The 27,986-nt window shown below is 40.0% G+C and overlaps 1 protein-coding gene across 1 annotated transcript in view; it reads left to right on the forward strand.

Moving 5' to 3' along the window:
• Positions 1-664: 664 nt before the first annotated feature.
• The window catches only part of LOC134669310 (adipokinetic hormone/corazonin-related peptide receptor variant I-like), a 61,755-nt gene continuing 34,433 nt past the window's right edge, over positions 665-27,986 (forward strand). Inside the window, exons 1-3 of the mRNA XM_063526816.1 lie at positions 665-969; positions 17,503-17,624; positions 25,618-25,723. Coding sequence (XP_063382886.1) covers positions 682-969; positions 17,503-17,624; positions 25,618-25,723 — 516 coding nt within the window. The 5' untranslated portion in view covers positions 665-681. The remainder of the gene's footprint in view (positions 970-17,502; positions 17,625-25,617; positions 25,724-27,986) is intronic.

Consider the following 27,986-nt stretch of genomic DNA (forward strand, 5'->3'; position numbering starts at 1 on the left):
TTATTAGCGATTTCATCAAGATGTAGCTTTGTTGAATTATATTGGAGTGATATAAAGTTAGAATGTAACTGTGAGATCCTCGTATTTCAGCCCGTACAAGATTAGGACATTGAGCTTTATTGCTTAATATAAAAGTCCAGTTTTAAATAATTGACCTGATTATGATATGTTATGACAAAAGTTCTTTGGTGAATAACATTATCCGTGACACATGACGTCAGCACGTTACGCGTTACGCTGTCTCGAGTTTATCATTTTTCCCCCACCTCAAAAAGTGCTCAGCGCCGCTAAAGAAGTTTTCACTTCAAAAATAAACTTGTTAGTAAAGTTGTTCTTTCTATTCGTAAGAACTATTATATAATCTGTGGCAGTGTGAACCTAGCCTAACTCTACATTGATTAATGTTTAATCTTCTCTCTAGAAGCTCTAAATTGGTTTAATATGTCTTACGTTGGATATTTGACTTCTGGGGATGTGGAGGATAATATTTACCTTTAATTATAATATATTGATTAAATATGATGCTAAATTGATACAAGATATATCTTATTGGCTTTATGAAATTGAGTGTCAGTGATTACCTACATGTTTTGTTGTGGGTTGTATGGCGTAGGTATGTTATTATTACTTTTATACACATTTAAATTGGTTTCTCCTCAACAGTTAAAAAATAAAACAAAAATGTCAAACGTAACAAAAATGGACAATTCAACCAAAGACTCGACAATTGACAAACAATTCTGGGACTATTTCGAGAGTGAATCTCCATACAACACGTCACTGGCGGTACAGACGGACGGCGCGTGTGTGGTGACGGTGTATTTCGTGTTGCTGTTGTGCGGCGCGGCGGGGAACCTCGCTGTGCTGACGACGCTGGCGCGCTCGCGGCGCCGCTCGCGCGTCAGCCTGCTCATGACGCACCTCGCTGTTGCGGACGTGTGTGTCGTCTGCGGCGTCATCCCGCTAGAGGTATAATCGACAGTAAATGTTTATATTTCGAGAGTGAACCGCCATACAACATGTCACTGGCAGTACAGACGGACGGCGCGTGTGTGGTGACGGTGTACTTCGTGTTGCTGTTGTGCGGCGCGGCGGGGAACCTCGCTGTGCTGACGACGCTGGCGCGCTCGCGGCGCCGCTCGCGCGTCAGCCTGCTCATGACGCACCTCGCTGTTGCGGACGTGTGTGTCGTCTGCGGCGTCATCCCGCTAGAGGTATGATCTACAATAAAGGTTTATATTTCGAGAGTGAATCGCCATACAACATGTCACTGGCAGTACAGACGGACGGCGCGTGTGTGGTGACGGTGTACTTCGTGTTGCTGTTGTGCGGCGCGGCGGGGAACCTCGCTGTGCTGACGACGCTGGCGCGCTCGCGGCGCCGCTCGCGCGTCAGCCTGCTCATGACGCACCTCGCTGTTGCCGACGTGTGTGTCGTCTGCGGCGTCATCCCACTAGAGGTATGATCGACAATAAATGTTTATATTTCGAGAGTGAACCGCCATACAACATGTCACTGGCAGTACAGACGGACGGCGCGTGTGTGGTGACGGTGTACTTCGTGTTGCTGTTGTGCGGCGCGGCGGGGAACCTCGATGTGCTGACGACGCTGGCGCGCTCGCGGCGCCGCTCGCGCGTCAGCCTGCTCATGACGCACCTCGCTGTTGCTGACGTGTGTGTCGTCTGCGGCGTCATCCCACTAGAGGTATGATCGACAATAAATGTTTATATTTCGAGAGTGAACCGCCATACAACACGTCACTGGCGGTACAGACGGACGGCGCGTGTGTGGTGACGGTGTACTTCGTGTTGCTGTTGTGCGGCGCGGCGGGGAACCTCGCTGTGCTGACGACGCTGGCGCGCTCGCGGCGCCGCTCGCGCGTCAGCCTGCTCATGACGCACCTCGCTGTTGCGGACGTGTGTGTCGTCTGCGGCGTCATCCCGCTAGAGGTATGATCTACAATAAATGTTTATATTTCGAGAGTGAATCGCCATACAACATGTCACTGGCAGTACAGACGGACGGCGCGTGTGTGGTGACGGTGTACTTCGTGTTGCTGTTGTGCGGCGCGGCGGGGAACCTCGCTGTGCTGACGACGCTGGCGCGCTCGCGGCGCCGCTCGCGCGTCAGCCTGCTCATGACGCACCTCGCTGTTGCCGACGTGTGTGTCGTCTGCGGCGTCATCCCACTAGAGGTATGATCGACAATAAATGTTTATATTTCGAGAGTGAACCGCCATACAACATGTCACTGGCAGTACAGACGGACGGCGCGTGTGTGGTGACGGTGTACTTCGTGTTGCTGTTGTGCGGCGCGGCGGGGAACCTCGCTGTGCTGACGACGCTGGCGCGCTCGCGGCGCCGCTCGCGCGTCAGCCTGCTCATGACGCACCTCGCTGTTGCCGACGTGTGTGTCGTCTGCGGCGTCATCCCACTAGAGGTATGATCTACAATAAATGTTTATATTTCGAGAGTGAACCGCCATACAACATGTCACTGGCAGTACAGACGGACGGCGCGTGTGTGGTGACGGTGTACTTCGTGTTGCTGTTGTGCGGCGCGGCGGGGAACCTCGCTGTGCTGACGACGCTGGCGCGCTCGCGGCGCCGCTCGCGCGTCAGCCTGCTCATGACGCACCTCGCTGTTGCCGACGTGTGTGTCGTCTGCGGCGTCATCCCACTAGAGGTATGATCGACAATAAATGTTTATATTTCGAGAGTGAACCGCCATACAACATGTCACTGGCAGTACAGACGGACGGCGCGTGTGTGGTGACGGTGTACTTCGTGTTGCTGTTGTGCGGCGCGGCGGGGAACCTCGCTGTGCTGACGACGCTGGCGCGCTCGCGGCGCCGCTCGCGCGTCAGCCTGCTCATGACGCACCTCGCTGTTGCCGACGTGTGTGTCGTCTGCGGCGTCATCCCACTAGAGGTATGATCTACAATAAATGTTTATATTTCGAGAGTGAACCGCCATACAACATGTCACTGGCAGTACAGACGGACGGCGCGTGTGTGGTGACGGTGTACTTCGTGTTGCTGTTGTGCGGCGCGGCGGGGAACCTCGCTGTGCTGACGACGCTGGCGCGCTCGCGGCGCCGCTCGCGCGTCAGCCTGCTCATGACGCACCTCGCTGTTGCCGACGTGTGTGTCGTCTGCGGCGTCATCCCACTAGAGGTATGATCTACAATAAATGTTTATATTTCGAGAGTGAACCGCCATACAACATGTCACTGGCAGTACAGACGGACGGCGCGTGTGTGGTGACGGTGTACTTCGTGTTGCTGTTGTGCGGCGCGGCGGGGAACCTCGCTGTGCTGACGACGCTGGCGCGCTCGCGGCGCCGCTCGCGCGTCAGCCTGCTCATGACGCACCTCGCTGTTGCCGACGTGTGTGTCGTCTGCGGCGTCATCCCACTAGAGGTATGATCTACAATAAATGTTTATATTTCGAGAGTGAACCGCCATACAACACGTCACTGGCGGTACAGACGGACGGCGCGTGTGTGGTGACGGTGTACTTCGTGTTGCTGTTGTGCGGCGCGGCGGGGAACCTCGCTGTGCTGACGACGCTGGCGCGCTCGCGGCGCCGCTCGCGCGTCAGCCTGCTCATGACGCACCTCGCTGTTGCGGACGTGTGTTTCGTCTGCGGCGTTATTCCGCTAGAGGTATAATTGACATGAAATGTTTAAAAACCTCGTAAGACCCAGTATATAAAGTTTTTATATTTTTAATTTGAACCTTATTCAATAAGTAAATTGGAACGAATTTTGTTTGTTTTAAAAAGCAATGAAACAAAAGAAAAGCTAATTTATTTGGTTCATGAAAGGTTCAAATTTTGCACGATTAGGTATGTACATTGTAATGTACATTTAGTCTCAAGAGGTTAAAGTAGTGTTTTCAAATCTGCCACTCATTGACGGTGAATATTTATAAAATTACACGTAGGTAGTAGTAGCACAGTGACGGAGGCACCAGTTTTGTTGTCTCTAATATAAATTAAATTGCCTTACGTAATATTTGAAATGCTCGGCTACGCTCGGAGTTTCTCTACCTGATCGAATCAGAAATGAGGAGATCCGTAGACGAACTAAAGTCACCGACATAGCCCACCGGATTAGCAAGCTAGAAGTGGCAATGGGCAGGCCACATTGCACGCAGAGAAGATGGCCGATGGGGTCGAAAAGTGCTCGAGTGGAGACCACGGACTAGCAAGCGCAGCGTAGGACGTCCACCCACAAGATGGACGGACGACCTTGTTAAGGTTGCCGGAAGACGCTGGATGCGGGTCGCTTCCAACCGGCACGTATGGAGGTCCAAGGGGGAGGCCTATGTTCAGCAGTGGACGTTTTATGGCTGAGATGATGATGATGATGAATATTTGAATGACGCCATATCGATAATACTTCAGTCGATATTTAAAGCCCGGTATGACGAGAGCAGTAATGCACTTTTCCTTGTGCTTAATTCAATATCGACATTTATCGACATCCATATCAGATACTCCGTCCATCTATTTGCCCCGATTACTACCTACTTACAGTACTTATATTTGAAATGAAAACATTTATTTTCAGGCAACTATTGGCCCATGGATAAATACCTTAAAACTAGCATACATATGATTACAAAGTATATCTTAAAACTAAAAACACAATTATGGCTGTGATGCAGTTCGCAACCCCGCAGTGTCAGGGAAACGGCCGCGGAACCGCCGGAACTTGACACCCTTCGGCCAAAACTCCTCCTTGGTGAAGGTCGCTAGATGTTCGCTGGTCGCTTGGTGGTTGTGATGATGATGTGGATGTAGATGTGTGTGATGATTTAGAACGATCCTTTAGTTGGCTGAAATCTCAGACTCAAATTGATTTTATTTATTTATTTATTTATTTAAACTTTATTGCACAAAACATAAAAATAATGTACAAATGGCGAACTTAATGCCTAATGGCACCAAGTCGATAGTTTAATTCGGTAAATTTAGAAAAAATATAAGTGTACAGTCGATAGTTTCAATTTATGAACCATTTTGTACATTGTCACAATGACATTAGTATGAGGTGTCAAGCGATTTTCATATTGATTGTCACTGTGACAAGGTACAGTCAACAACAGAGCTATGAATACAGGCAAAGTGTCAAAAATATGTATACAGTACTTTATTGCCTGTACATTAAGGTCGTGTATACATATTTTTGGCACTTTGCCTGTATTCATAGCTCTGTTGTTGACTGTACGAAATGGGTCACAAATTAAAACATAAAATATTTAAAAAATACAAATAGTTTATTTTAATGTTGTGTACCTACAACTAAAATAATTATTTTCGTAAAGGTGGTACAATCAAACATTGTGCTTTTGTATAAGAGTGACATTCCATTTCCAACTGCAGCTGCAATACTGTTCATTTTACTATGGAAACGCGTCGCTGTCATTGTCAATTTCCATAGAAAATGAACAGTATTGCAGCTGCAGTTGGAAATGGAATGTCACCTTAAGTAGACATCGACTTATAAAATATGTATCCTCGCACTATTGAGACGTCAGCAGGTCCGCGATTTCGTCGCTTTGCTACAGATAGCTAAAAGTACATGCGTTCGACCCCAATTTTGGGGTTTGTCATAAGCCGCGCGTGGCGCTGTCGCCACCTAGCGGCCATATCTGTGCTGATCGTAACAGACGCGTTTTGTTAGAGAGTGAGTCTTCTGTACCTAATAGTACTATTATTTATTCTGTGACGTCAGCAGTGTCAGCACATAATTTCTCCCGTCAAACCGGGCTTTGTTAATTAATCATTAGGAATGATGCATTTTTGCCCACATCAAATCCACGCTGCCCTCTTACTTAAACTAAATGCACAATCACAAAACCAAACGAGCTTGAAAATTGAACTTTCAGACAAAGAATTTAAGGTACATGTTTGCATTCCATTTTTATTAGAGATACCGCTTTTTAGATTAGCAGTGTAGCACGGCTTTCCATCATCGGTGTCGAGTTTATTTTCCGCACCTTGGGACCTAGTTATCCGAACGTCACAGCCAGGGATAACCGCGAAAATCGATTATCGTCAATTCCGAGCAACATTACTGTGTACAAATTTATTATGGTATCTGTCGGTCGCTTGTTTTTAGGATCAAATGTCTATATACCTATATGCTGCCCTCCTAAGCTAAAAAGCGGTATTTGCATAAAATTTTCATTGAAAATACGTCCTTCCCTCCTAAGCTAAAAGGACGTATTTTCAATGAAAATAATGCAAATACCGCTTTTTAGCTTAGGAGGGCAGTATGGGACCCATTGCATTAAAGCAACACAAAAGTCAGAAATGATAGTCAAAGTCCGACATTCGTACTTCACTCGCGAAACGCTCCTAACAAAACGATAAATGAATGTCACGTCACCGTCCAACTGAGAATCTCACGGCGCGATTCGGAAAGTGAATTAGAGATTAACTAGATACGATATATGTAGTAAAGATATGTGACGTCCCACGGATAAAGGTACCTTATGGCGGTTGGCGGTTACGATTATTAACGTCACATATCTTTACTATTTCATATCTAGTGCATCTCTTATTCATTTCCCGAATCGAGCGGTCAATATAGAAAACAATAAATATTGCGTTTATGTATATAGTTGTTATTTATACAGTCATATTTTTGATAAAATATATGGAATGAACAGGTACCATTAGGTACATATTACCTTACTGAAAGTTAAAAAATAAAAGTTAAAATTTGGTAATTTTCAAGTCCAGATTTTTTATCGTTTCCATTTATTATTTAAATATTTACAATATTGTGATAAATTACTCATTTGTTGTCTATTTTACCATTTTTGATTATAATTAAAAACAACACAAACAACTTATGTTATGACTAACAAAAATAAATTAAACTATTGGTAACATTCTATTTCTAACCGCAGCTGCACTGCCGGTACTGAACGCGTCACTGTCATTGTCAATTTCCATAGTAAAATGAACAATAATGCAGATGTCGTTGGAAATGGACTGTCACCTTAAGAACTATTTTACTAGATTTTGTTATAAAATTCAACATGTGTCATCATCCCTATACAGTGTGTTTTCTGTAACAGGAGCATTAAATTAAACTGTAGGCTGCACTCCTCAAACTGACCAACATTTGTTCAGCAACTTTTGAAAATAACTCATGGTTTGATTTTTATTACACTTTAAAGTTTATTCTAAGATGCAATGTATTGCAAATGTTGTTATGTTAAAAGCGTGACAAGTAACGTCAAACACACTGACGTCAGCGTACATTGAAGGCAATATTTATTTTGTATGAAAAAGAGGAAGTCTAAAGGATTCATAATTTTTAAAAGTTGCTGAACAAATGTTGGTCAGTTTGAGAAGTACAGCCTTTAGTTTAATTTATTGCTCCTGTTACAGGAAGCAGCCTGTATATGCCCGAAACTTGTGAGGGATGAACACTATTTGTTCCTGAAACTATTTAATATGGAAGTGAAATCCGGGTAAAAACGGGTTCCACGTGGACAAAGTTGCGGGCAGTTGTTACTACTTATTTACTAGGTATAATTAAAGTGTGGAAACCATTCTATAATTATGAAGGGCTGGGTTTTTGGGTAAACAACCTAGCCTAAACTAACAAAAACTACTTAACCACGATAGATAGATATTAGATAGCTTACCCAACTCTTTTAAAGCCCCAAAATTAAAAACTTGTACAATTTCATCGTTCACCAATTGTATAATTTCGGGGAAATTATACGGGATGTTTTCTGTAACAGGAGCAAATAATTAAAATATATATTGTAGGTATTCCGCATGATTACGAAATCTTCAGATTATTCCTTTTTCACAAAAATTTTATATTATTTTCAATGTACGCTGTAATCAGTGTTTTCGACGTTGCCTGTCACGCTTCAAACATAACAAAATTTGCAATACACTGCACTTAGAATAAACTTTAAAGTTGAAGATAAAATGTAGATATTGACGATGCAAAAGCGATCCAACAGATCCCACTTGCATAAATAAATTGATTTTTAAGTTAAGTTATTTTAAAAGTCGCTGAACAAATGTTGGTCAATTTGAGGAGTACAGCCCACGGTTTAATATATTGCTCCTGTAATAGGCAACACCCTGTATAAGTATGTATTTAACCTAAACCTCATTAAATTAAATATTCTGAGTTAATTTTGCTTCTACCATTCCAAATAACCTTTTTCTAAGTAAAAGTAGCTGCTTTGTATTTATGCAAACTAATTCAAGGAATAATTAATGTCATTAAGGGCTCTAACGCGATAAAATCATTATTTTACCTTTTTAGGGTTCCGCACCTCAAAAGGAAAAAACGGGACCCTTATAGGATCACTCGTGCGTCTGTCTGTCTATCCGTCTGTCACAGCCTATTTTCTCGGAAACTGAACTGGTCCAATTAAGTTGAAATTAAATTGGTACACATATGTAAATTAGTGACCCAAAGATGGACATGTTTTTTTATAATTTTTAAATACATAGGTTCGAGGTTATTTAAGGAAATAGCCAAATATGACCATTCCCCCCCCCCCCCCCTTTATCTCCGAAACTACTATAGCCTGTGCGGAAAGAGAAGAGTCGTGGAATGTATTGGGTCCCATACATTCCACAACTCTTCTCTTTCCGCTCAGACTATAAGTCTAAAATTTTGAAAAAATACACAAAATAGTTCTTTACCTGTAGATGACAGGAAAACCTATTAGAAATGTTCAGTCAAGCGTGAGTCAGACTTATGTACGGAACCCTAGAAACGCGAGTCCGACTCGCACTTGGCCGGTTTTTGTTATAATTCAAGGAAATAAAAAAGGATATTTAAATAGGAAAGGGTGGTAGGATATTGAACGAAGGGGTTATTATTTCTTTCGAAATCATTATCACGTGTATACATGTATTACATGCTAATACACTTATTGATTGTTATAAAATATAATCTTAAGTACATGCTAAAATGGTTTATTCTAAGGTTATTATGTATGTAAGGTTGTTATTTCATTTATATTCAGCACGCGTTGTTAAACTGACTAAAATTATAACTTTATGTGATGTTTGAGTCATACTGCCGTATTCGAACTTCAAGATATTCACAAGAGACGACACGTACTAGATCCATTCTAGATACGTTATAGTTTAGATATCAAATAGTTCTCTTTTGCAGCGCAATTCGGGCAACCAATGTCACTTTTACGTTAGATAGCGTATGATATCTATTAGATGTGACTTGTATCTCTGTCATATCCTGATGAAATCGTTCAAGAGTATCTCCAGAATCGCGCAAATATCAAATTTGACAGGTTAGATCTTAAACATATCGTTATCGTATCTTGATGATGTCTAAAAGATATCTAATAGATGTCTATTTCAAAATCCGAATGGGGCCCATAATCTGATTAATGACGCTGAAAGCAACTTTCCTTCCAAGTTTAAGGGCAAAGTTGTTTAACCACTCGTGCTAATATTGATAATCGAGCGATAAAATTGATCGACAGGCGTAGCAAGTGGAAAGATAAATGAAATCTTGAGCGTTCGAGGCAGTGGCGTAGCTAGGGGGGGGGGGGGCAGCGGGGGCGGTCTGCCCCGGGTGTCACCCATTTAGGGGTGACACCCGACCGTGAACATCAGAAGTGCCACCTATAAAAATTCGTAACATCATGTAAAATGAAAGCGCTGGAGTAAATCCTGAGCTATTTAACATAAATTACAATTACTCTTTTTAAATATATTTTACAATTTGATTGAATTTTGGGGTGACACCCACAATTTCCGCACCGGGTGCCACCCATGCTAGCTACACCACTGGTTCGAGGGCTTTTCGCAATTGTCACCTCACCAATGCGAGGAGAATACTATAGGTAGAGGTCTATCACTTATCTATCATTCAAAGTCATCAATTAAAGACAATTTCAATAGCTAACATGAGGAAGCAACTTGATGCATCTAAGTATATAATTTACTTTGCGACTCTTGTGGATAAAACTTTCTCATCAGTTTTTGAACAATAAAGAGAGCTTTTACGAGCTGGTGTAGTAAAAAGATACTTATCCTCAATGAGGCGTCTTTGTCTTCATTTATTTAGCTTTTCGTTTACGTGACGGAAAAGATTAGAGACCTCATTACATAGGTAAAGATTATATACGACTTTCTACTTTATTTTCAGCCCTTTATATTACAATGTGTGCTTTACATAATATGTAAAGCACACATTGTAATATCTTATTATGATTTAAATACACATTTCATGTGCCTACAGTTCTGTTTGAGGTTACAAGGAGGATTAAGTACCTACATATATTTCGCAACACAAGTTTATTGTACAATTTGAACTTTATGTCATTGGTATAAAATGAAAAATACTTGAAAGTATACTAGATAGTTGTGTGGCTCACTGTAAGAGCGAATAAGCTTTCAATTAAGATAAAAGACGTAGTTGGTTTACTTTAGTCTTGAAGCAAAAGCTCTAGTATTACTTATTGCAGTTATTGCAAACACAAAGAGAAACTAGGAGTTCAAGATCGGGCTTTATTTTATTTTTTATATTTTTAGTTTAAATAAAATAAAAAGTAAGCGATACGTTACGTTCCGACAAACATATTATATACCGGGTGTGGCCTGTAACATGAGCAAATAATTAAAACATAGATTGTACTCCTCAAACGGCGACACTATTGTTCTACAACTTTTAAAAATTATGAATTATTTAGACTCCCTATTTTTCATACAAAATAAATATTATCTTCAATGGACGCCATCGCCACGCCATATGATTGACGTTGCTTGTCACGCCTTAAACAAAACAAAATTCGCGATACATTGCGTCTTAGAATAAACTTTAAAGTGTATTAAAAATCAAACCACAAATTATTTTTAAAAGTCGCTGAGCAAATGTTACCTAGTCAGTATGAGGATGAGGAGTTACAGCCTACAGTTGAATTTTTTGCTCATATTACAGGCCACACCCGGTATATGATTTTGCTGATTTTTAAAATCAATTTTAATATAATTAAGCTTTCGTGCATTTTGTTACAATTTTTTTCAAGTAAATTTTAGACCTATGTTATTGATTTTTTTCTCATCGTCATTAACTTCTCTTATTCTCTTGTCGGTGGATTTTTCTATCGAACGAATATTAGGTCTCAAATCAATACAGTCCCTCGAGGAAGGCCCGAAGATTGTCAATTAAATTTATGGCAGCCGTATTTTGATTAAAAAAAGAGCTACGACTTTTTAATTTGTGTTGCTAGCATAAATTAGCTTTTCTTAAATTATAATTTATTTTAAATGTTTAATATCGTTACCCTGCATACCATAATAATAGCAGTATAACATTTTATATATAGCCGAGGGTACTGACTGGAACTGACTAGCAAAATTTTAAACAGAAGTATGCTTTCATAGGTATTGAGGTATAACGTTAAAACCCGCGCGATCACCAAACCTTCCGTCGCAAGTTTCACGCGGCGCGCCATATCTTTTGTTTCTTACTAATTTGGGGGTTAGTTCCGTAGTAAAAGTTGCTCAGTATAACCCCAAAACCTCCCTGTATATTGAGAAAAACTTAGATACATGGAAACATCCATAAATAAGCAATATACAGGGTGATTCCGGGGTCGTGGAGCAAGCGATCAAGGCATGATACACAAGCCCATACTGAACAACTTTTACTATGGGACCAACTCTAAATCGCGAAAAAAAAAAAAAAAAAAAAATTGGTAGTGTCATACATTTCGGCCGATCACATGTTGTCGTGTCCTATGGGAAGGCCAGTTTTTTTTCGCGATTTCGGATTTGGTCCCATAGTAAAGCCAGCGATCAAGGCATAATACAGTGATCGGCCGAAATGTATGAAACTACCAATTTTTTTTTCGCGATTTCGGAGTTGGTCCCATAGTAAAAGTTGTTCAGTATGGGCTTGTGTATCATGCCTTGATCGCTTGCTCCACGACCCCGGAATCACCCTGTATATGCGTAATAACACAAATAAGTGCCGTTATCGAGGTTTGAACCCAAAATAAATAATAAATATTTGCGTATACGAGTAGAGACGACGGACAAAATCCCTTCAACGTCCCTTGCGTTCCTTTTTAGGGGTCTATGCCAAAAAGGTACCTACAAAAGGAACCCTTATGTTGCGACTCAGTCCGTCTAAATATCTCGAGAACTACTTAAGCTATCGATCTGAAATTTGGAATAGTCGAATCCAAATACCTACATCGAAAGTATTTTATTTTTATTAACAATTGAAAATGACCAATTTGAAGAGGGAGCAAAATTTCAAAGCCAAGTTTTTATTACAGGGCACTTATTAAAACTGCTTTTCATTTAGGTAACTGTACTCGTAAGTTTGCTGTATCGATTTTTAGCATATTACGTGTAAAAAACTTTAATCACTTCAATATATCAAACTTTATTTTTAACAAGCCGAAACGTCTGCAAACGATGCTATTTAGCTCAGAATAAATTCTCACCCAAGACAGTAATTTATCCACTTTTATATACTCGTATATCGTATATATAATTTCCATTCTTTCCGCTTTATTCACAAAAATTCTATCAGATTATTCAACTCATTCACGAAAATGAGGCCATTAAATTCCAAGGCCGATAATGATTCAACAATTTGATATGAATAGAACCTCTCGTCTACCAAATGCGGATATTACCGGCCAATTTTTTATACCCCTGTATTCTGTATACGGGGGCAACAAAAAATAATAAAAATCCGTCGTGACGCTCGAAAAAATTATAAAAATCTGCCACCCCAGATTCGTCACGGCGCGGCGGATTTATTTCGGGAATTTGCAGTCGAAAAGCAGCTTTATTTTGTTTCTAAATAAAACAGTAAAATCCTACCCAAGACAGTGGATTTTTCCACTTTTAACTTGTTTCTAGAGTCAGACCAAGAAAAATCTGATTTGATAGCCCAGGCAGTGCATATGTTATAATTTTAAACGCCAAACTTCTATGAAATTATGGCGTATAAAATAACACTTGCACTGCGTGGGCTATCAAATCCTCTGCAGACTTTTCTTGGTCCAACTCTTAACTTAATAATAATAGCACCGTTCGCAGACGTTTCTGTTTGATACAAAACGAATGTATCAAAAAGTAAAAACAGAATCGGGTGCACGTCGGGTTTTACGTGTCGAATCAATGCAATGTGTAATGAGTTTCAGCTCTTTGGGAATATTATCTCGTTTTGAATGGAACGATCCTCGAAACCTCGTCCAAAATAGTAAAATGGAATTTCAAGGGATAATATTTTCCTTTTTAGGGTACAATGAAAAGGAAATAGGACCCCATATCAGGGTCACTCCTTTGTCCCCATAAAGTATTAGGAATCACGAGTTGTGTTGTGTATATATACAATGTGTAAATCCAATACGGGCGATAATTTTGATTAATATATATATTGTCATCATCATCATCATCTCAGCCATAAGACGTCCACTGCTGAACATAGGCCTCCTCCTTGGACCTCCATACGTGCCGGTTGGAAGCGACCCGCATCCAGCGTCTTCCGGCGACCTTACAATAAGGTCGTCTGTCCATCTTGTGGGTGGACGTCCTACGCTGCGCTTGCTAGTCCATATATATATATATATTGTAATCTTGATATATTCACATAAGTACTGTGCTTTTTTATTATAGCGTGTACTGTGTAACGTATCATATATTCAGTTTCTATTTGCGAGTTCCTAAAATTGGCTCTGTAATGCTATCTAAAAAGTCTAAAGGGGCCCACTGATTAACAGTCCGCCGGACGGTATCGGCCTGTCAGAACAAAATTTTGACAGTTCTGAACAACTGACAGGCCGATACCGTCCGGCGGACTGTTAATCAGTGGGCCCCCCACTCACTTGCTTGATATTTTTCAGTGACCTCTATTATTATTGTAAAATAAGGGTGACAGCTGGTAGCTACAGTTACCAAAAGCAAGAATGCATCATTCATAGCTGTTGGAATTCCTTGTATAAATAAATAAAATAAATAAATTAAACCAGATATTTATGGAATTTAGGTATCCGTCTAATCATTAACTAACAATAAGAAGTTTTTTTTTTAAGTTACGCTTAATTATGACCCCGTTATATTTTATTTTTATTTTACCTAGCTGTAATGTACTGCAAACATTAAAGATTTAACTCGAGTCAGCCTTAATTCTGAATACGAGAATAATTTGGTTTATCCTCCCTAAGGGGATACTAAAGTACTTAAATCTAGCTTTTAACATTTTAAGCTGTCTGCCGTTTAGTAATCTTCTTATAGGTACATATTGCTCTTTAGCCGTTTTTGCGTGACGTTCAGACACCTATAATACTATGAGTATGAGGCAGACATGGCTATTAGCCTATGACATACATAGATATACAGGGTGGAAAGATAAGTCGGGCCCTGGAGGGAAACTACCTTAAATCCTTAAGCTGGCTCAGGCCTTAAAGGAGACATTCTTTTATTTTTAAAAAGAAACAAAACTGCATTCAAATATTTTCTAAAACTCGCTTGCCTCGCCCGGGACTCGAACCGACAAAATATTAAAAAAAATAAAAACTCGCAATTTTATTTTACTAGTCGATACAGTTAATGTTAATGATAACATTTCTCCACGAAACATTAGGTCTTACACTCGTCTGTCGTACAAAATATCCATAAAATCTAATATTTAGTACTTAAGATTTTTTTAGACAAGCCAAATTGAAGAAAAAAAGAAAAATACTTCAAATGCAGTTTTGTTTCTTTTTAAAAATAAAGGAATGTCTCCTTTAGGTAAAATGAGCCAGCTTAACTATTTAAGGTAGTTTCCCTCCAGGGCTCGACTTATCTTTCCACCCTGTATATCTAGATATTTCGGTCTGGTGTCCGGCAATGTAATAATACGCAGCGGTTGTTGAGAGAACGTCTGAATCTATCGCTTGCTCATAGGTGAAGGCCTACAACCGTATTCGAACCATGAGATACGTCAAATACTAGATATTGAAAAGATATGGAATAGATATGTCAGTGTCAAACAAGTGTAGAAAGTGAAGTTTTTGTTTGAAGAAATGTCAATTTTGACACTTGTTTGACACTGACATATCCAATCCATATCGTAGTATTTGACGTATCTCATTGTTCGAATACGGCTGTTACGCTATGAAATTAGTGGCGTGAAATTGAGTTATTGGGACCGTACCCCCATATTAAATGCCAGCAACGCACTTAAAAAACAATCTGGTGTTGCAGGTGCCCATGGGCAACGGTAATCGCTTACCATCAGACGATTCGTCTGCTTATTTGCCTCCTATATTATAAAAAAACGCGCAGGGTACGAAATCGATTTGCATTTAAGAAATTAATTACTTTATTAAAAAGTTGCAACACGACACTATTAAAAACTTGCAACTGTGTTGGTAAAACTAATGTCATTACATTAATTAAATTTACGCCAGTAATTTCATTATGTGCTCGTATTTCTGGCTTGATATAGATTTGGTGAAATAAAATTTAGCTACAAATTGGGCTTGCGAACGAAAACATTTCTAGTCATTTAATTTTCATGGCAAAATTAATCCGGGCAATAAAATTTGCATTAATCTGCCTACGTTAATTGAATTCTATTTAACCGTTAACTGGCAGATATCTGCATATTAATCTTTTGTAAACCCGCTCCCCGTCTCCGATCGATCTACTGTCGTATTCGGACATCTTGAAGTCCGAATTCACAAGAGACGACACGTACTAGATCCATTCTAGATACGTTATAGATTAGATATCAACTAGTTCTCTTTTGCAGCGCAATTCGGGCAACCAATGTCACTTTTACATTAGATAGAGTAAGATATCTATTAGATGTGATTTGGATCTCTAAGTCATATCCCGAGGAAATCGTTCAAGAGTATCTCCAGAATCGCGCAAATGTCAAATTTGACAGGTTAGATCTTAAATATATCGTTATCGTATCTTGGCTTCGAGCAACACCGGCTTCCGACACATTATCTTGGTGATGTCTAAAAGATATCTAATAGATATCTATTTCAAAATCCGAATCGGGCCCCTAAATTCTAAATACCAATCAAGCTAAGACGGCTTCGCGAAAGCGAGTGGGATTGGGAACGAGCCTATGTGATTCTAATCTAAACAAGCAATGTGCCATACTAGGGAGTAGGGAACAATAGTTATTTGTTTTACAAGGGGGCAAAGTTGTTGTTTAACCGCTCGTGCTAATATTAATACCCGAGGAAGCGAAAGATTCCGAGTAGTTCGAAAAATAGAATCTTGAGAGTTGCGAGGGTTTCAAAGCACGAGGGTTAAACAAAATTTGGCCCCGACTGAAAAAAATTTCACCACACCAACCCGAAGAAAATATTAACTTTAAGATTTTTTTTTCCCTTGTAGCCTATATTGTGTCCCACTGCTGGGCAAAGGCATCCCCTGTCTTTTGCCACTTGTCACGGCTTTGTGCATGCTCCCGCCAGTCGCCACAAAATGAGTCCAGGTCGTTTCGCCATCTCATTTTTGGTCTGCCTCTGCCTCGGGTGATCTATGGTGCCCATTCGGTCTGTAAGATATCAAACAAAAAACCAAATCGAATCCAAATGAATGCTATTAATTATTTAACATTCAAAATTGTAAAGCTCCCATGAAGTAAATATGCTAGGTATTTTTTACCGCACGTTTATTGCCAAATCTTCTTGTCACTCTTGAGATGTGATGAGACACCAAAATGAACGACGTAAATTTACGACGTAATTTTTGACGACCACTCTGGCCTATAGTTCGTTTTTTTTAGCATTAGAAAGAACTTCGCAGAAGTAAGCTTGTGGTTCCAAATCCGGCACTTTTAGCGGTAATAATTTGAAGTAAATTATATGTATTGACCATGCTACATTAGATAATTCAATAATTATTAACAATTAAAGAGCCTGATAAAAACTGCACGCTTGCTTCTGTGGAGTTCTTTCTAATGCTAAAAAAAACGAACTATAGTGGGTAGTGACCCTGCCTATGAAGCCGAGGGGTGCGAAGCTCCTGACTTCGGCCTAACTCGGCTCCGCTCGGCTCAGCATTGCTCCGAGCAATTTTTAGGGTTGGCACCACTTGACTTCCTTTTGCGTGCACGACCACAGATAAGATAATCACTTAAATTTTGACAACCCTAAATAGCCGAAAGGGATAGTGCCATATATTAGAAAGGGATAGTATGATTCGACCCTGAACCGCTGTCAAACTTCGGTTTTGTAGGAAGCTTCCTTTCTGTACGGTAGTACTATTATTTATTCTGTGCCGATGGTCCCGGGTTCGAATCCTGGTAAGGGCATTTATTTATATTTGTTCCTGAGTCATGGTTGTTTTCTATGTATTTAAGTATTTATATATTATATATATCGTTGTCTGAGTACCCACAACACAAGCCTTCTTGAGCTTACCGTGGGGCTTAGTCAATTTGTGTAAAAAATGTCCTATAAAAAAAAATGTATGTCTAATGTGAAAGTGTGTGTTTGTCCGCAGATCGGCTGGAAGTACACGAACGCGTGGCTAGCGGGGAACTTCTGCTGCAAACTGCTCCTGGTGCTGCGAGCCTTCGGCCTCTACCTCTCCTCTAACGTGCTCGTCTGTATATCGGTTGATAGGTAACTGATATTGAATTTAAACACCCTACTAAGGACCCTATTACTAAGACTGCAGAGTTTCTGTTCGTCTGTCCTTTTGTCTGTCACCAGGCTGTAACTCATACACCGTGATAGCTAGACAGTCGAAATTTTCACAGATGATGTATTTATGTTGCCGCTATAATAACAAATACTAAAGACAAAATAAAATAAATATTTAAGTGGGGCTCCCAAACCACAAACGAAATTTTTTTGCCGTTTTTTGGTAATTACCATTACGGTACGGAACCTTTCGTGCGCGAGTCCGACTCGCACTTGGCCGGTCGAATGTCGGATACGACCACAAAGAAGCAAAATTATTAATTTTGCTTTTTGTGTGGTCGTATCCGACATTCAAAATCGGATTGGACGGTGTGAAAACTCTGTTACTTATATCTTTCGCACTCATGTCATGCTAAATATATTATAGTGATGACTTTCCTTTTGCACATCTCAGGTTATTGTTAAGCGTAACCATCCTTCCCTGGACCCGGGTATGTCCTTAAACTACGTCCAGGACCCGGGTATGTCCTTAAACCACATCCAAGACCACCGGTGGACGGGCAGCAGCGTCCCTCAAATTCGGTGTACTCGACTGCGATCGCCAACCCGCCTGCCAAGCGTGGCGATTATGGCATTCACCCCCCAAAAAAAGGGGAAGGCCTATGTTCAGCAGTGGACGTCTTATGGCTGAGATGATGATGATGATGTAACCATCCTTCAAGTGGATAAGGCGGTGATCTCATAAAATATACGCCCGCAACCGTAACTCTTTCTACTTAATTCTGGTCACGAGCAAACTTTCCTACTCGGCGTAGGATAACTTCGTGTGTTCATTACGGGTGAAAATGTGAAAAGTTATGATTTCGTCTGTATAATGTTTCTGTGCTACTTCGTACCTTGTCACAGTGAGTAATATATCCCTAGCGACTTTATATTTATTGTTACTGTGACATAATACGAAGTTGCAAAGGTTTCAATGCATTGCCGGCAAAGATGGGAACACGTCTTTTCTTGAAGGTTTGAAGGCATTATCGATCCAGAAATACCGCGGGCGACAGTTCATTCAACAGTTTAGCTTTACGAGGAAAGGTTTCTGAAGAAAGGCACTGAATGTGATATTGTGTATGTGTGTGTAGGGACTAGGGACTCTCATATTTTTTATCCGGCGTACGGTCCAGTGATTAGGTAAGTTGGACGTAGTTTAGGGTAAAAGATCCAATCCACAAAAATCTGTTAGTAAAATTTGAACTTTCTGTCAAAGGGAAAAGTCATTCATTTAAATGACAAATTTTAGAGGATGGATCTTTTACGCTAAACTACGTCCAGTTAATACTCCGTCTTTCTACACACACGACTGAATAAACAAATTTATGGCTACTTTCTACTGGTTAAATGTTAGGCATATTGTGCGTCAAAACTACACAGTGAATGCTGCATATTTACCTCTATATAACAGGAATGTATTTTTTTAGAGTAAACGATAATTTTAGTAAAAGTATGGCTTGTCTGGGAATGATTCTATAAAACTTCTATGAAATTATGACGTACCTATAAATAACATTTGTTTAATAAGTAACATTAAAATTTTACATTTGTTCGTTGACTTCTTTGTCGTCGCCTGTATTTCTACTACCACGCCTCGGAGTAATTAACATTAATTAATTGGTTATATCCTCTAAGTACCACGCACTTCGTACATAGCTTCCACTACTTATAGTATTTTTCAAACTGGAAATTTTATGCTGACAGGTGTCATCGCCATCGGAGATTATAATAATATGTAAATGTTATAGGTTTATGTTATAGATTGTATGGAAATTTACACAGACCACCGTATTTTTCAATAGTAAAATGAGGTGTTCTGTGAAAATGTAGGTATAACCTAAAAATTCTAAATTTCGCAAAATCGTATTGAACGTATTCGTAGTTGTTGCGAGTCAACAGCTACGGCCTCAAAGTCGTGACGAAACGTTTTGTGACAGCTAGCCCAGGGCCCACCGCGAACCCCGTTCGACGTGATGCTTAACTTCAAACTCGGGTAAATCCATTGGACCCTCTCAGCAAATATCTACCCTATTACGTTTTCTTAAGACGAAACAGGAGCTGACTAGCTGAGTTTTAAATATTTTAGGTAAATATACCCGTCTCGCTAACGGAAGCGGCACCTAAAAGTAGTGCGATAAAGGACAAGGCGAAAAATCCTGCGTAAAAATCTCAAAAATCGAGGTTTCGTACTCCTCTGTTTCCTCCTCCAAAACTTAACCAATCGTAACCAAATTTGGAAATCTAAATGATTATAAAATTATCTGTGTCGGACCGTTTTGCTTTTTTGGCTAATTGATATCAGTTTTGAATGCCACGCCTCTCATTGCGGCATAGTCAATTAGGCCATTTTGGCCATTTTTGAAGGGCTCTAGCGCCTTAAAAACAAAAATATCATATAATAATAAAAAAAGCAAAACGGTCCGACACAGATATTGACAATATTAATCTGAATTGAAAAAATCATTGCTCTAACTTCAAAAACCACGGAGGAAAACGAGGAGTACGTTTGTATGGAGAAATGACCACTCCTGTTGGCTCTTAATACCAAAATCGCATAATCTGACAGATGGATTTACCCGAGTTTGAAGTTAAGCGACTCACCTGTAAATTCGTACGTAAGTGTGACAGGGAGGCAACACGTCAAACGTGGTTCGCGGTAGGCCCAGGGCTATAACCGCAAAAATCGAAGTTCGCAAATTGCGGGCATTTTTCTCTGTCACTCTAATTACGCCTTCATTGGAGGAAAAGAGAAAGATCCCCGCAATTTGCGAATTTCTGTTTTCGCGGTAAGCCCCTCTGAGTTTGTCGTCGGGTCCTTGTCGGGTCGGGATGTTTTATCAAATTACGCCACGATTGTGCCGAAACAAACACTTTAGATAAGGGTTGCCAGATGGGTCTAATAAATACATTTTATGTAGGTATGCTTTTGTCTCTTCTTCCTCGCGTTCTCCCGGCATTTCGCCATGGCTCATGAGAGCCTGGGGTCCGCTTGACAACTAATCCCATGATTTGACGTAGGCACTAATTTTTACGAAAGCGACTGCCATCTGACCTTTTAACCCAGAGGTTAAACTAGGTCTTATCGGGATTAGTCCGGTTTCCTCACGATGTTTTCCTTCACCGAAAAGCGACTGGTAAATATCAAATGATATTTCGTACATAAGTTCCGAAAAACTCATTGGTACGAGCCGGGGTTTGGACCCGCGACCTCCAGATTGCAAGTCGCACGCTCTCACCGCTAGGCCACCAGCGCTTCGCCTTCGCTTCGCGCTTATGTATGCTTTTGTATCGTAGTAAAAGTAAGACTAAGCTAACTCTGCACAGAATTTGTCACCGTAGGTAATTGTGTGGAAGTGACGCAATATTTTGATAAATTATTGTAAGAAACGCAATTTATATTTTCATAGGCATTTATTGTAATAATCTTTTTGGCGTGTCCTAAAGCAATTTAGTTTGCAGTTAGCAGCAGACGAATTTATATGTCGATGTCCTCTATCCTCGTGCCGCCCAATGTACATTAGGATGTACACTCAGTTTCGATAGAATGTCAACCTTAATTCAAAACAAAGCAGGTAGCATTTCATTTGTCTCGTAAAAGTTTCGAACAAATGAAATTCAACCCAATTGAAAATACAACAAGATTCTAACTTCCTTGGCTATAATTTTGTATGGTAGGCGGCACGTGGCAATACTTAACCCTTTACCTACGGGTGTCAACCAGAGTTGCCAGTAAGGCAACACCGCTGCAGTACGGGTGTCAACTATAGTTGATCGAAGTAATGGTCATGTTCAACATTTTTTTTAAACAAATCGAGACCTTGTGGCTTGGTAATAGCGGTCACATTATGCACTGTGATTAGTATAGATACAAAGAAAAAAATATCATAATATTTCGGTAGATGGCTCTGACATAAACATAATTTTAAAATTACCGCTTTTTTGCTGGCAACTGGAGTTGACACCCGTACTACAGAGGTGCTAATAATTGAATTCAATATGGCGGACAATAGTGTTGTTTTCAAATTTCGTCAACTTCTTGTCGATATGAGAGTACGGCGTGGGAGTGTTTGGAGTGTTATTTTTAGTGTTTTTTACCGTTTTTGGTTCAAATATTGGAATTTAACATGTTATGAAATCATTATTAGGTACTATTGTACCTAATAATAATTTCACCACAATCCTAACTTTATAAATTTCAGTTTAACATTTACTAGGTTATCGATATATCGACAAATGTGTCGATAGACGCACATCACTATTTTCCATAAGTGGCAAATTGTTTTCGTGCAACGTTTTTTGTGATTGATTTTTATGCATTAATTTCATAATTATCGTTATTTAAGTGTTTATTTGTGTTAAGTATATTATAAACTAATGTTTTTAAACGTAAACTTGTGAGATCCGCGAGTAGTAACTTAAAAATCTTCAATTTCTTAGTGACTGGTATATTGCTTGATAGCAGAAAAAATAGTGAATATTATTACTCCAAGTGATTATTTATTGATTAAGCACATTATACTTATTGTGTGTGTGAAGTTTTAAGTGTGTAGCTGTAATACATCAAAAGTTACAAGTAAGTGAAATAATGCCTAACCGCTGACTCTCGCCAAAACATGCCCGTATTGGGCGGTGACGGAGCGATTAAATAGCCCGTAGGTAAAGGGTTAATACATATAATTTTCCAGTAGCAATGTAAAGATAAAGATAAAAAAATAGTTTATTCAAGTAGGTAAGTAGGCATATTACAATGCGCTTATGAACCTGAAATAAAATGTATAACAGCAATGCTGCAGCAGTAACGCTGGTGTAGTCCTAATCCAAATCTAACCTTTATCATTCATCATTTCAGCCATAAGACGTCCACTGCTGAACATAGGCCTCCCCCTTGGACCTCCATTCGTACCGGTTGGAAGTAACCCGCATCCAGCGTGTTCCGGCGGCCTTAAGAGCCAACAGGAGTGGTCATTTCTCCATACAAACGTACTCCTCGTTTTCCTCCGTGGTTTTTGATGCTAGAGCAATGATTTTTTCAACACAGATTAATATTGTCAATATCTGTGTCGGACCGTTTTGCTTTTATTGATATTTTTGTTTTTTAAGGAGCTAGAGCCCTTCAAAAATGGCCAAAATGGCCTAATTGACTATGCCGCAATGAGAGGCGTGGCATTCAAAACTGATATCAATTAGCCAAAAAAGCAAAACGGTCCGACACAGATAATTTCATAATCATTTAGATTTCCAAATTTGGTTACGATTGGTTAAGTTTTGGAGGAGGAAACAGAGGAGTACGAAACCTCGATTTTTGAGATTTTTACGCAAGATTTTTCGCCTAGTCCTTATCGCACTACTTTTAGGTGCCGCTTCCGTTAGCAAGACGGGTATATTTACCTAAAATATTTAAAACTCAGCTCCTGTTTCGTCTTAACAAGGTCGTCCGTCCATCTTGGGTGGACCTATCCTAAAGTTATAAGTAAATTAGCGACCCGCCCCCGCTTCACACACACACACAAAACTAATTAAACCTTCCTCAAGAATCACTCTATTGCTAGGTGAAAACCGCATGAAAATCCGTTGAGTAGGTTTTGAGTTTATCGGAAATATACATTAAACACGGGGACATTGTAATGTGTAAGGAATATACCGTAAAAGTATACAACTTTGCCCTTTAACATAACTTTTTTGTAAAAACGAAATAACTCAAAAGTACTGATACACTTTCTGAACTGTGATGCGGTGGGCAAAGTTATGTCAAAGGGCAAAGTTTTGTACTTTTACGGTACCTACAGTACGCGTGCTTGAAATGGCTACTAATTGTTTCGCGTAGGTACAGGTAATTAGAGACCAGGGATGTTGCGAATATTCGCATCCGCATCCGCATCCGCAGAACATCCGCATTATTTTCAACATCCGCATCTGCATCCGCATCCGCATAAAATCGATGCGGAGCATCCTCATGATGCGGATGTCGACCAAGTCGGTAACAGGAACGTATTAGCGGCGGCGTATTAGAGACGTATCTATAACATTTGAATGGGTTTATCCAGAGATCGCTGAAATTGTTATTTTGAGACTGGATTTTCCAATATATGGGTAAGATTAGTATTTCCGTATCCGCAATCCCACGCCACGCCACGTGCCACCCACGGATAGATAAATAAGAACTCTTTCGACACAGATATCCGATCCATATCGTATACAGAGCTATTTTTGACGTTCCTATATGAAAGTTCGAATCAAGCCGCTGCGCTGTTTCCTAAGTTACAATTGCTTCGCAGAGTATTTACATATGTAAGTACCTAATATATTGGGGGTCATACTTTGCAGGTAAATATAATATATAGGTAATTATAAAGTCATACTAAAGCAACTTAGGACTTAAAGTTGGTTGCCAAGTTCATAACCCTCTTTTCTTTTGACCTTGTCTCATGAACGCTATAATTTAGGTAAATTAGTAAGTTTTACTATGCAATTAGAAGCAGTGGTGGCCGAGTGGATATGACGTCTGACTTTCAATCCGGAGGTCGTGGGTTCAAATCCTGGCTCGTACCAATGAGTTTTTCGGAACTTATGTACGAAATATCATTTGATATTTACCACTAGCTTTTCGGTGAAGGAAAACATCGTCAGGAAACCTGCATACATCTGCGAAGAAATTCATAGGTGTATGTGAAATCCCCAATCCGCATTGGGCTAGCGTGGGGACTATAGCCCAAGCCCTCTCGCGCATGAGAGGAGGCCTGTGCTCATCATCATCATCATCATCATCATCTCAGCCATAAGACGTCCACTGCTGAACATAGGCCTCCCCCTTTTGGGGGGTGTATGCCATAATCGCCACGCTTGGCAGGCGGGTTGGCGATCGCAGTCGAGTACACCGAATTTGAGGGACGCTGCTGCCCGTCCACCAGTGGTCTTGGACGTAGTTTAAGGACATACCCGGGTCCTCATCAGTGGGACGTATATAGGCTGAAATGATGATGATGATGATGATGATGATGATGACTATGCAATTTCCTGTAAAGGAAAGGCGCGAAATATTAAAAATAAATCGAGGAAAGATACTGGATTTTTATAACTTGTCTGTTTTAATTATTTTTTCATCAGCTTCACGTTATATATTATATTTATGGTCTCGTTTACGAATTTTACTCTGTGTATTTGCAGATAGCTATCATTTTTTTTTATTATTTCCAGATACCTACTTACGTAGAAATAATAGAATATACTGTACGGGGTGAGTAGGTTTCGCGGGGAGAGGTGGGTTATGAATGGGGAGAGAAGGTTTGAGAGGGGGGTGAGAAGGGATTTTAAGGCTACTGCTACAAAAATAATGAGCTATACCTATAGTAATACGCATAATAAAAAAAGATCAATCCAACAATCTTCCAAAATCACCTGTATGAAACCCCTCTCACCCCAAATACGAGGCACTACGGGGTGAGGTGGGTTTTCCTCTTTATCGTCAAAGTTATGAAATGGAACTACTCAAAATAAAATAAAAACTAAAATACAAACGTCCGGAACACTTATTATAATACCACTCAGTTTTCATATGTAAAAATAAAATGTTATCGAGGTTTGAATTTCAGTTTTGACCCTACTCACCTCATTTTACGGTAGCATGTTTTGCACACAAGATTTAAATTATGAAAATTGCTACTAAAAATGCGGAAATGTATTTTTGATCGATCTTACCTACCGATTACTTTTTTGTGGTAAAACTAAATAAAAATAACAATTTAAAACAATGATATCCGCGGTCCCGAGACACACAAGTCACACAACCATCTCGCTCACGCTTATGGTGCTCTTACTTTGGCTTTGTTATATAACATCGTGTGACTGGGACAACATAATAAAAAACACTATCAATACTATACAAGAGTAATAGAGAGGTTAGATATCGAAATTTCGATTTTCTTTACAGGTTCTTCGCGGTGCTGTACCCGCTGCGCCTGCCTGCTGCCCGAAGAAGGAGCAAGCAAATGCTGTATTGCGCGTGGGCCATGGCCCTAGCTTGCAGCTTGCCTCAGGTTAATATACATTTATTTACTTATTCATTCATTCGTTCGGTCGTTCGTTCGTTCGTTCGTTCGTACGTTCGTTCGTTCTTTCGTTCGTTCATTCATTCATTTATTAATTTATTTATTTAACATTTTAAATCAGGCAACAATGCCCATATTACAAATACCTTACAAACTAACATATACATACATTTTATTAACTTAAAAATTAAACACTATTTAGGCGACAAAACGGGTTTATGCAATCTTTATTGCACAAAAGAAAATCTTTTCGTACAAAAGGCGGCTTAATGCCTAAAGCATTCTCTACCAGTCAACCTTAAGGCAAAGCAGAGAGATTGAGGCCGGTCTACCAGTCAACCTTAAGGCAAAGCGGAACCTCGACAACTCGAAGCTCGGGCGAGCTATTTTAAGAATAGGTTATACCTACCTGAGTTTTGTTTTTAGGAAACATAATTATCACACTTCCTACTTTTGGAAAAGCAAGGCTCTAAAAAGTTGAGTGCTATTGCATGTCTTTCTAATTCTCTTGAGAAAAAAATAAAACTAAATTTTACCCCATACTCAAAGCTCCACCCCGTCACATTTATTGGGGATGAAAACCGAGACACCGAAATAGTACATTTCGATGCTAGTGCGGAAGGTATGTTATTACTTCACGAGTACCGAGATATCTTGCCACGAGCCGCAGGCGAGTGGCAAGACTCGGGACGAGTGAAGAATGACATTTCCGCACGTGTATCGAACGACGTTTTTTAATACAGTTGCGAAAAAATAAGAAAAACATTGTTAATCGTACACTAAACAAAAGTGGTAACAGTGACAGCTCGGTTAGACGTCGTCTTTAAGTATATTATATCTATGGGCGTTTGGCAGCTATTCCGTTCCATTCAGTCAACTTATTAAGAACGGAATTTTCAATATTGAATATTAAAAAATAAACGTGTTATAATGATGAAGAGGTAAGTAATTAAATATGAAATATGTAATATTTTTCGTATTCTTACATTAACGGTAGGTTTTTATGCTGATTACGACGTTTAAAGGAAACTAATATTAACACTCATCAATAAGTAGTCGTGAATTGGAACAAGTATAAATTTAAAAAAATTGGAAAAGTAAAAAGCACTAGTTCGAGATAACCAACTTTCCGCACGCTAAACAGCTACGTAAAGTAGCACTTTTTGAGCAACTGTATTAAAAAGAATTTTACGAAATAAAATGCTATTTCCTTCCCTTCATACCGAAAGGTTTCGTAACTTAAATATATTTAACCTCTTTAACATGATTTACCTAACTTTTCTTCACGGTTATCCAGAGCCGTAGGGAATTACATTCGATAGCGTGACGAGCTTCCGCGTTTGCGTTATGTCTATTTTTATTTGTTATGTTTATTTTTTGGCTGCCCAAAAAAAGGAGTGTATTGTTTTCGGGACGAATCGGGACGTTATGAAATTCAAAATTCCATACATAATGACACTTAAGAGCCAACAGAAGTAGTCATTTCTCCATGCAAACGTACCTACTCGACTGTTTCCTCCATGGGTTTTGATGCTAGAGCAATGATTTTTTCAACACAGATTAATATTGTCAATATCTGTGCGGACCGTTTTGCTTTTATTGATATTTTTGTTTTTTAAGGCGCTAGAGCCCTTCAAAAATGGCCAAAATGGCCTCATTGACTACGCCGCAATGAGAGGCGTAGTATTCAAAACTGATATCAATTAGCCAAAAAAGCAAAACGGTCCGACACAGATAATTTCATAATCATTTAGATTTTCAAATTGGGTTACGATCCGATTGGTTAAGTTTTGGAGGAGGAAACAGTCGAGTACGAAACCTCGATTTTTGAGATTTTTCGCCTTGTCCTTATCGCACTAGTTTTAGGAGCCGCTTTCGTTAGCGAGACGGGTATATTTACCTAAAATATTTAAAACTCAGCTCCTGTTTCGTGTTAACGCAAACGCGTACGTCACGTAATTTTTTTCCCCAACATAACCCGACAAATTAAAGTTGACCTAAACATTCAATATAGGTAATTCCCACAAATATTGAACGTAATAGTGATATACACACGAGTACTATTTATAAAACCATTAGGCTAGGTTCACACGGCGTCTGGCGAGGTTGCGGAAGAGTACTTCGGCGTTCCTGGGACCTCGCCGTATAGCAGCGAGGCGGCAACAGAGGGGTTTTAGTGGGTAAACCTGGGGTCTCATGAGCCCACAACAGGGAGTCCCACATAACCATCCCGGCCCGTCCCCGCGCCGGG

This window comes from Cydia fagiglandana, chromosome 12 (genome assembly GCF_963556715.1).
Source record: "Cydia fagiglandana chromosome 12, ilCydFagi1.1, whole genome shotgun sequence".
NCBI lineage: Eukaryota > Metazoa > Arthropoda > Insecta > Lepidoptera > Tortricidae > Cydia > Cydia fagiglandana.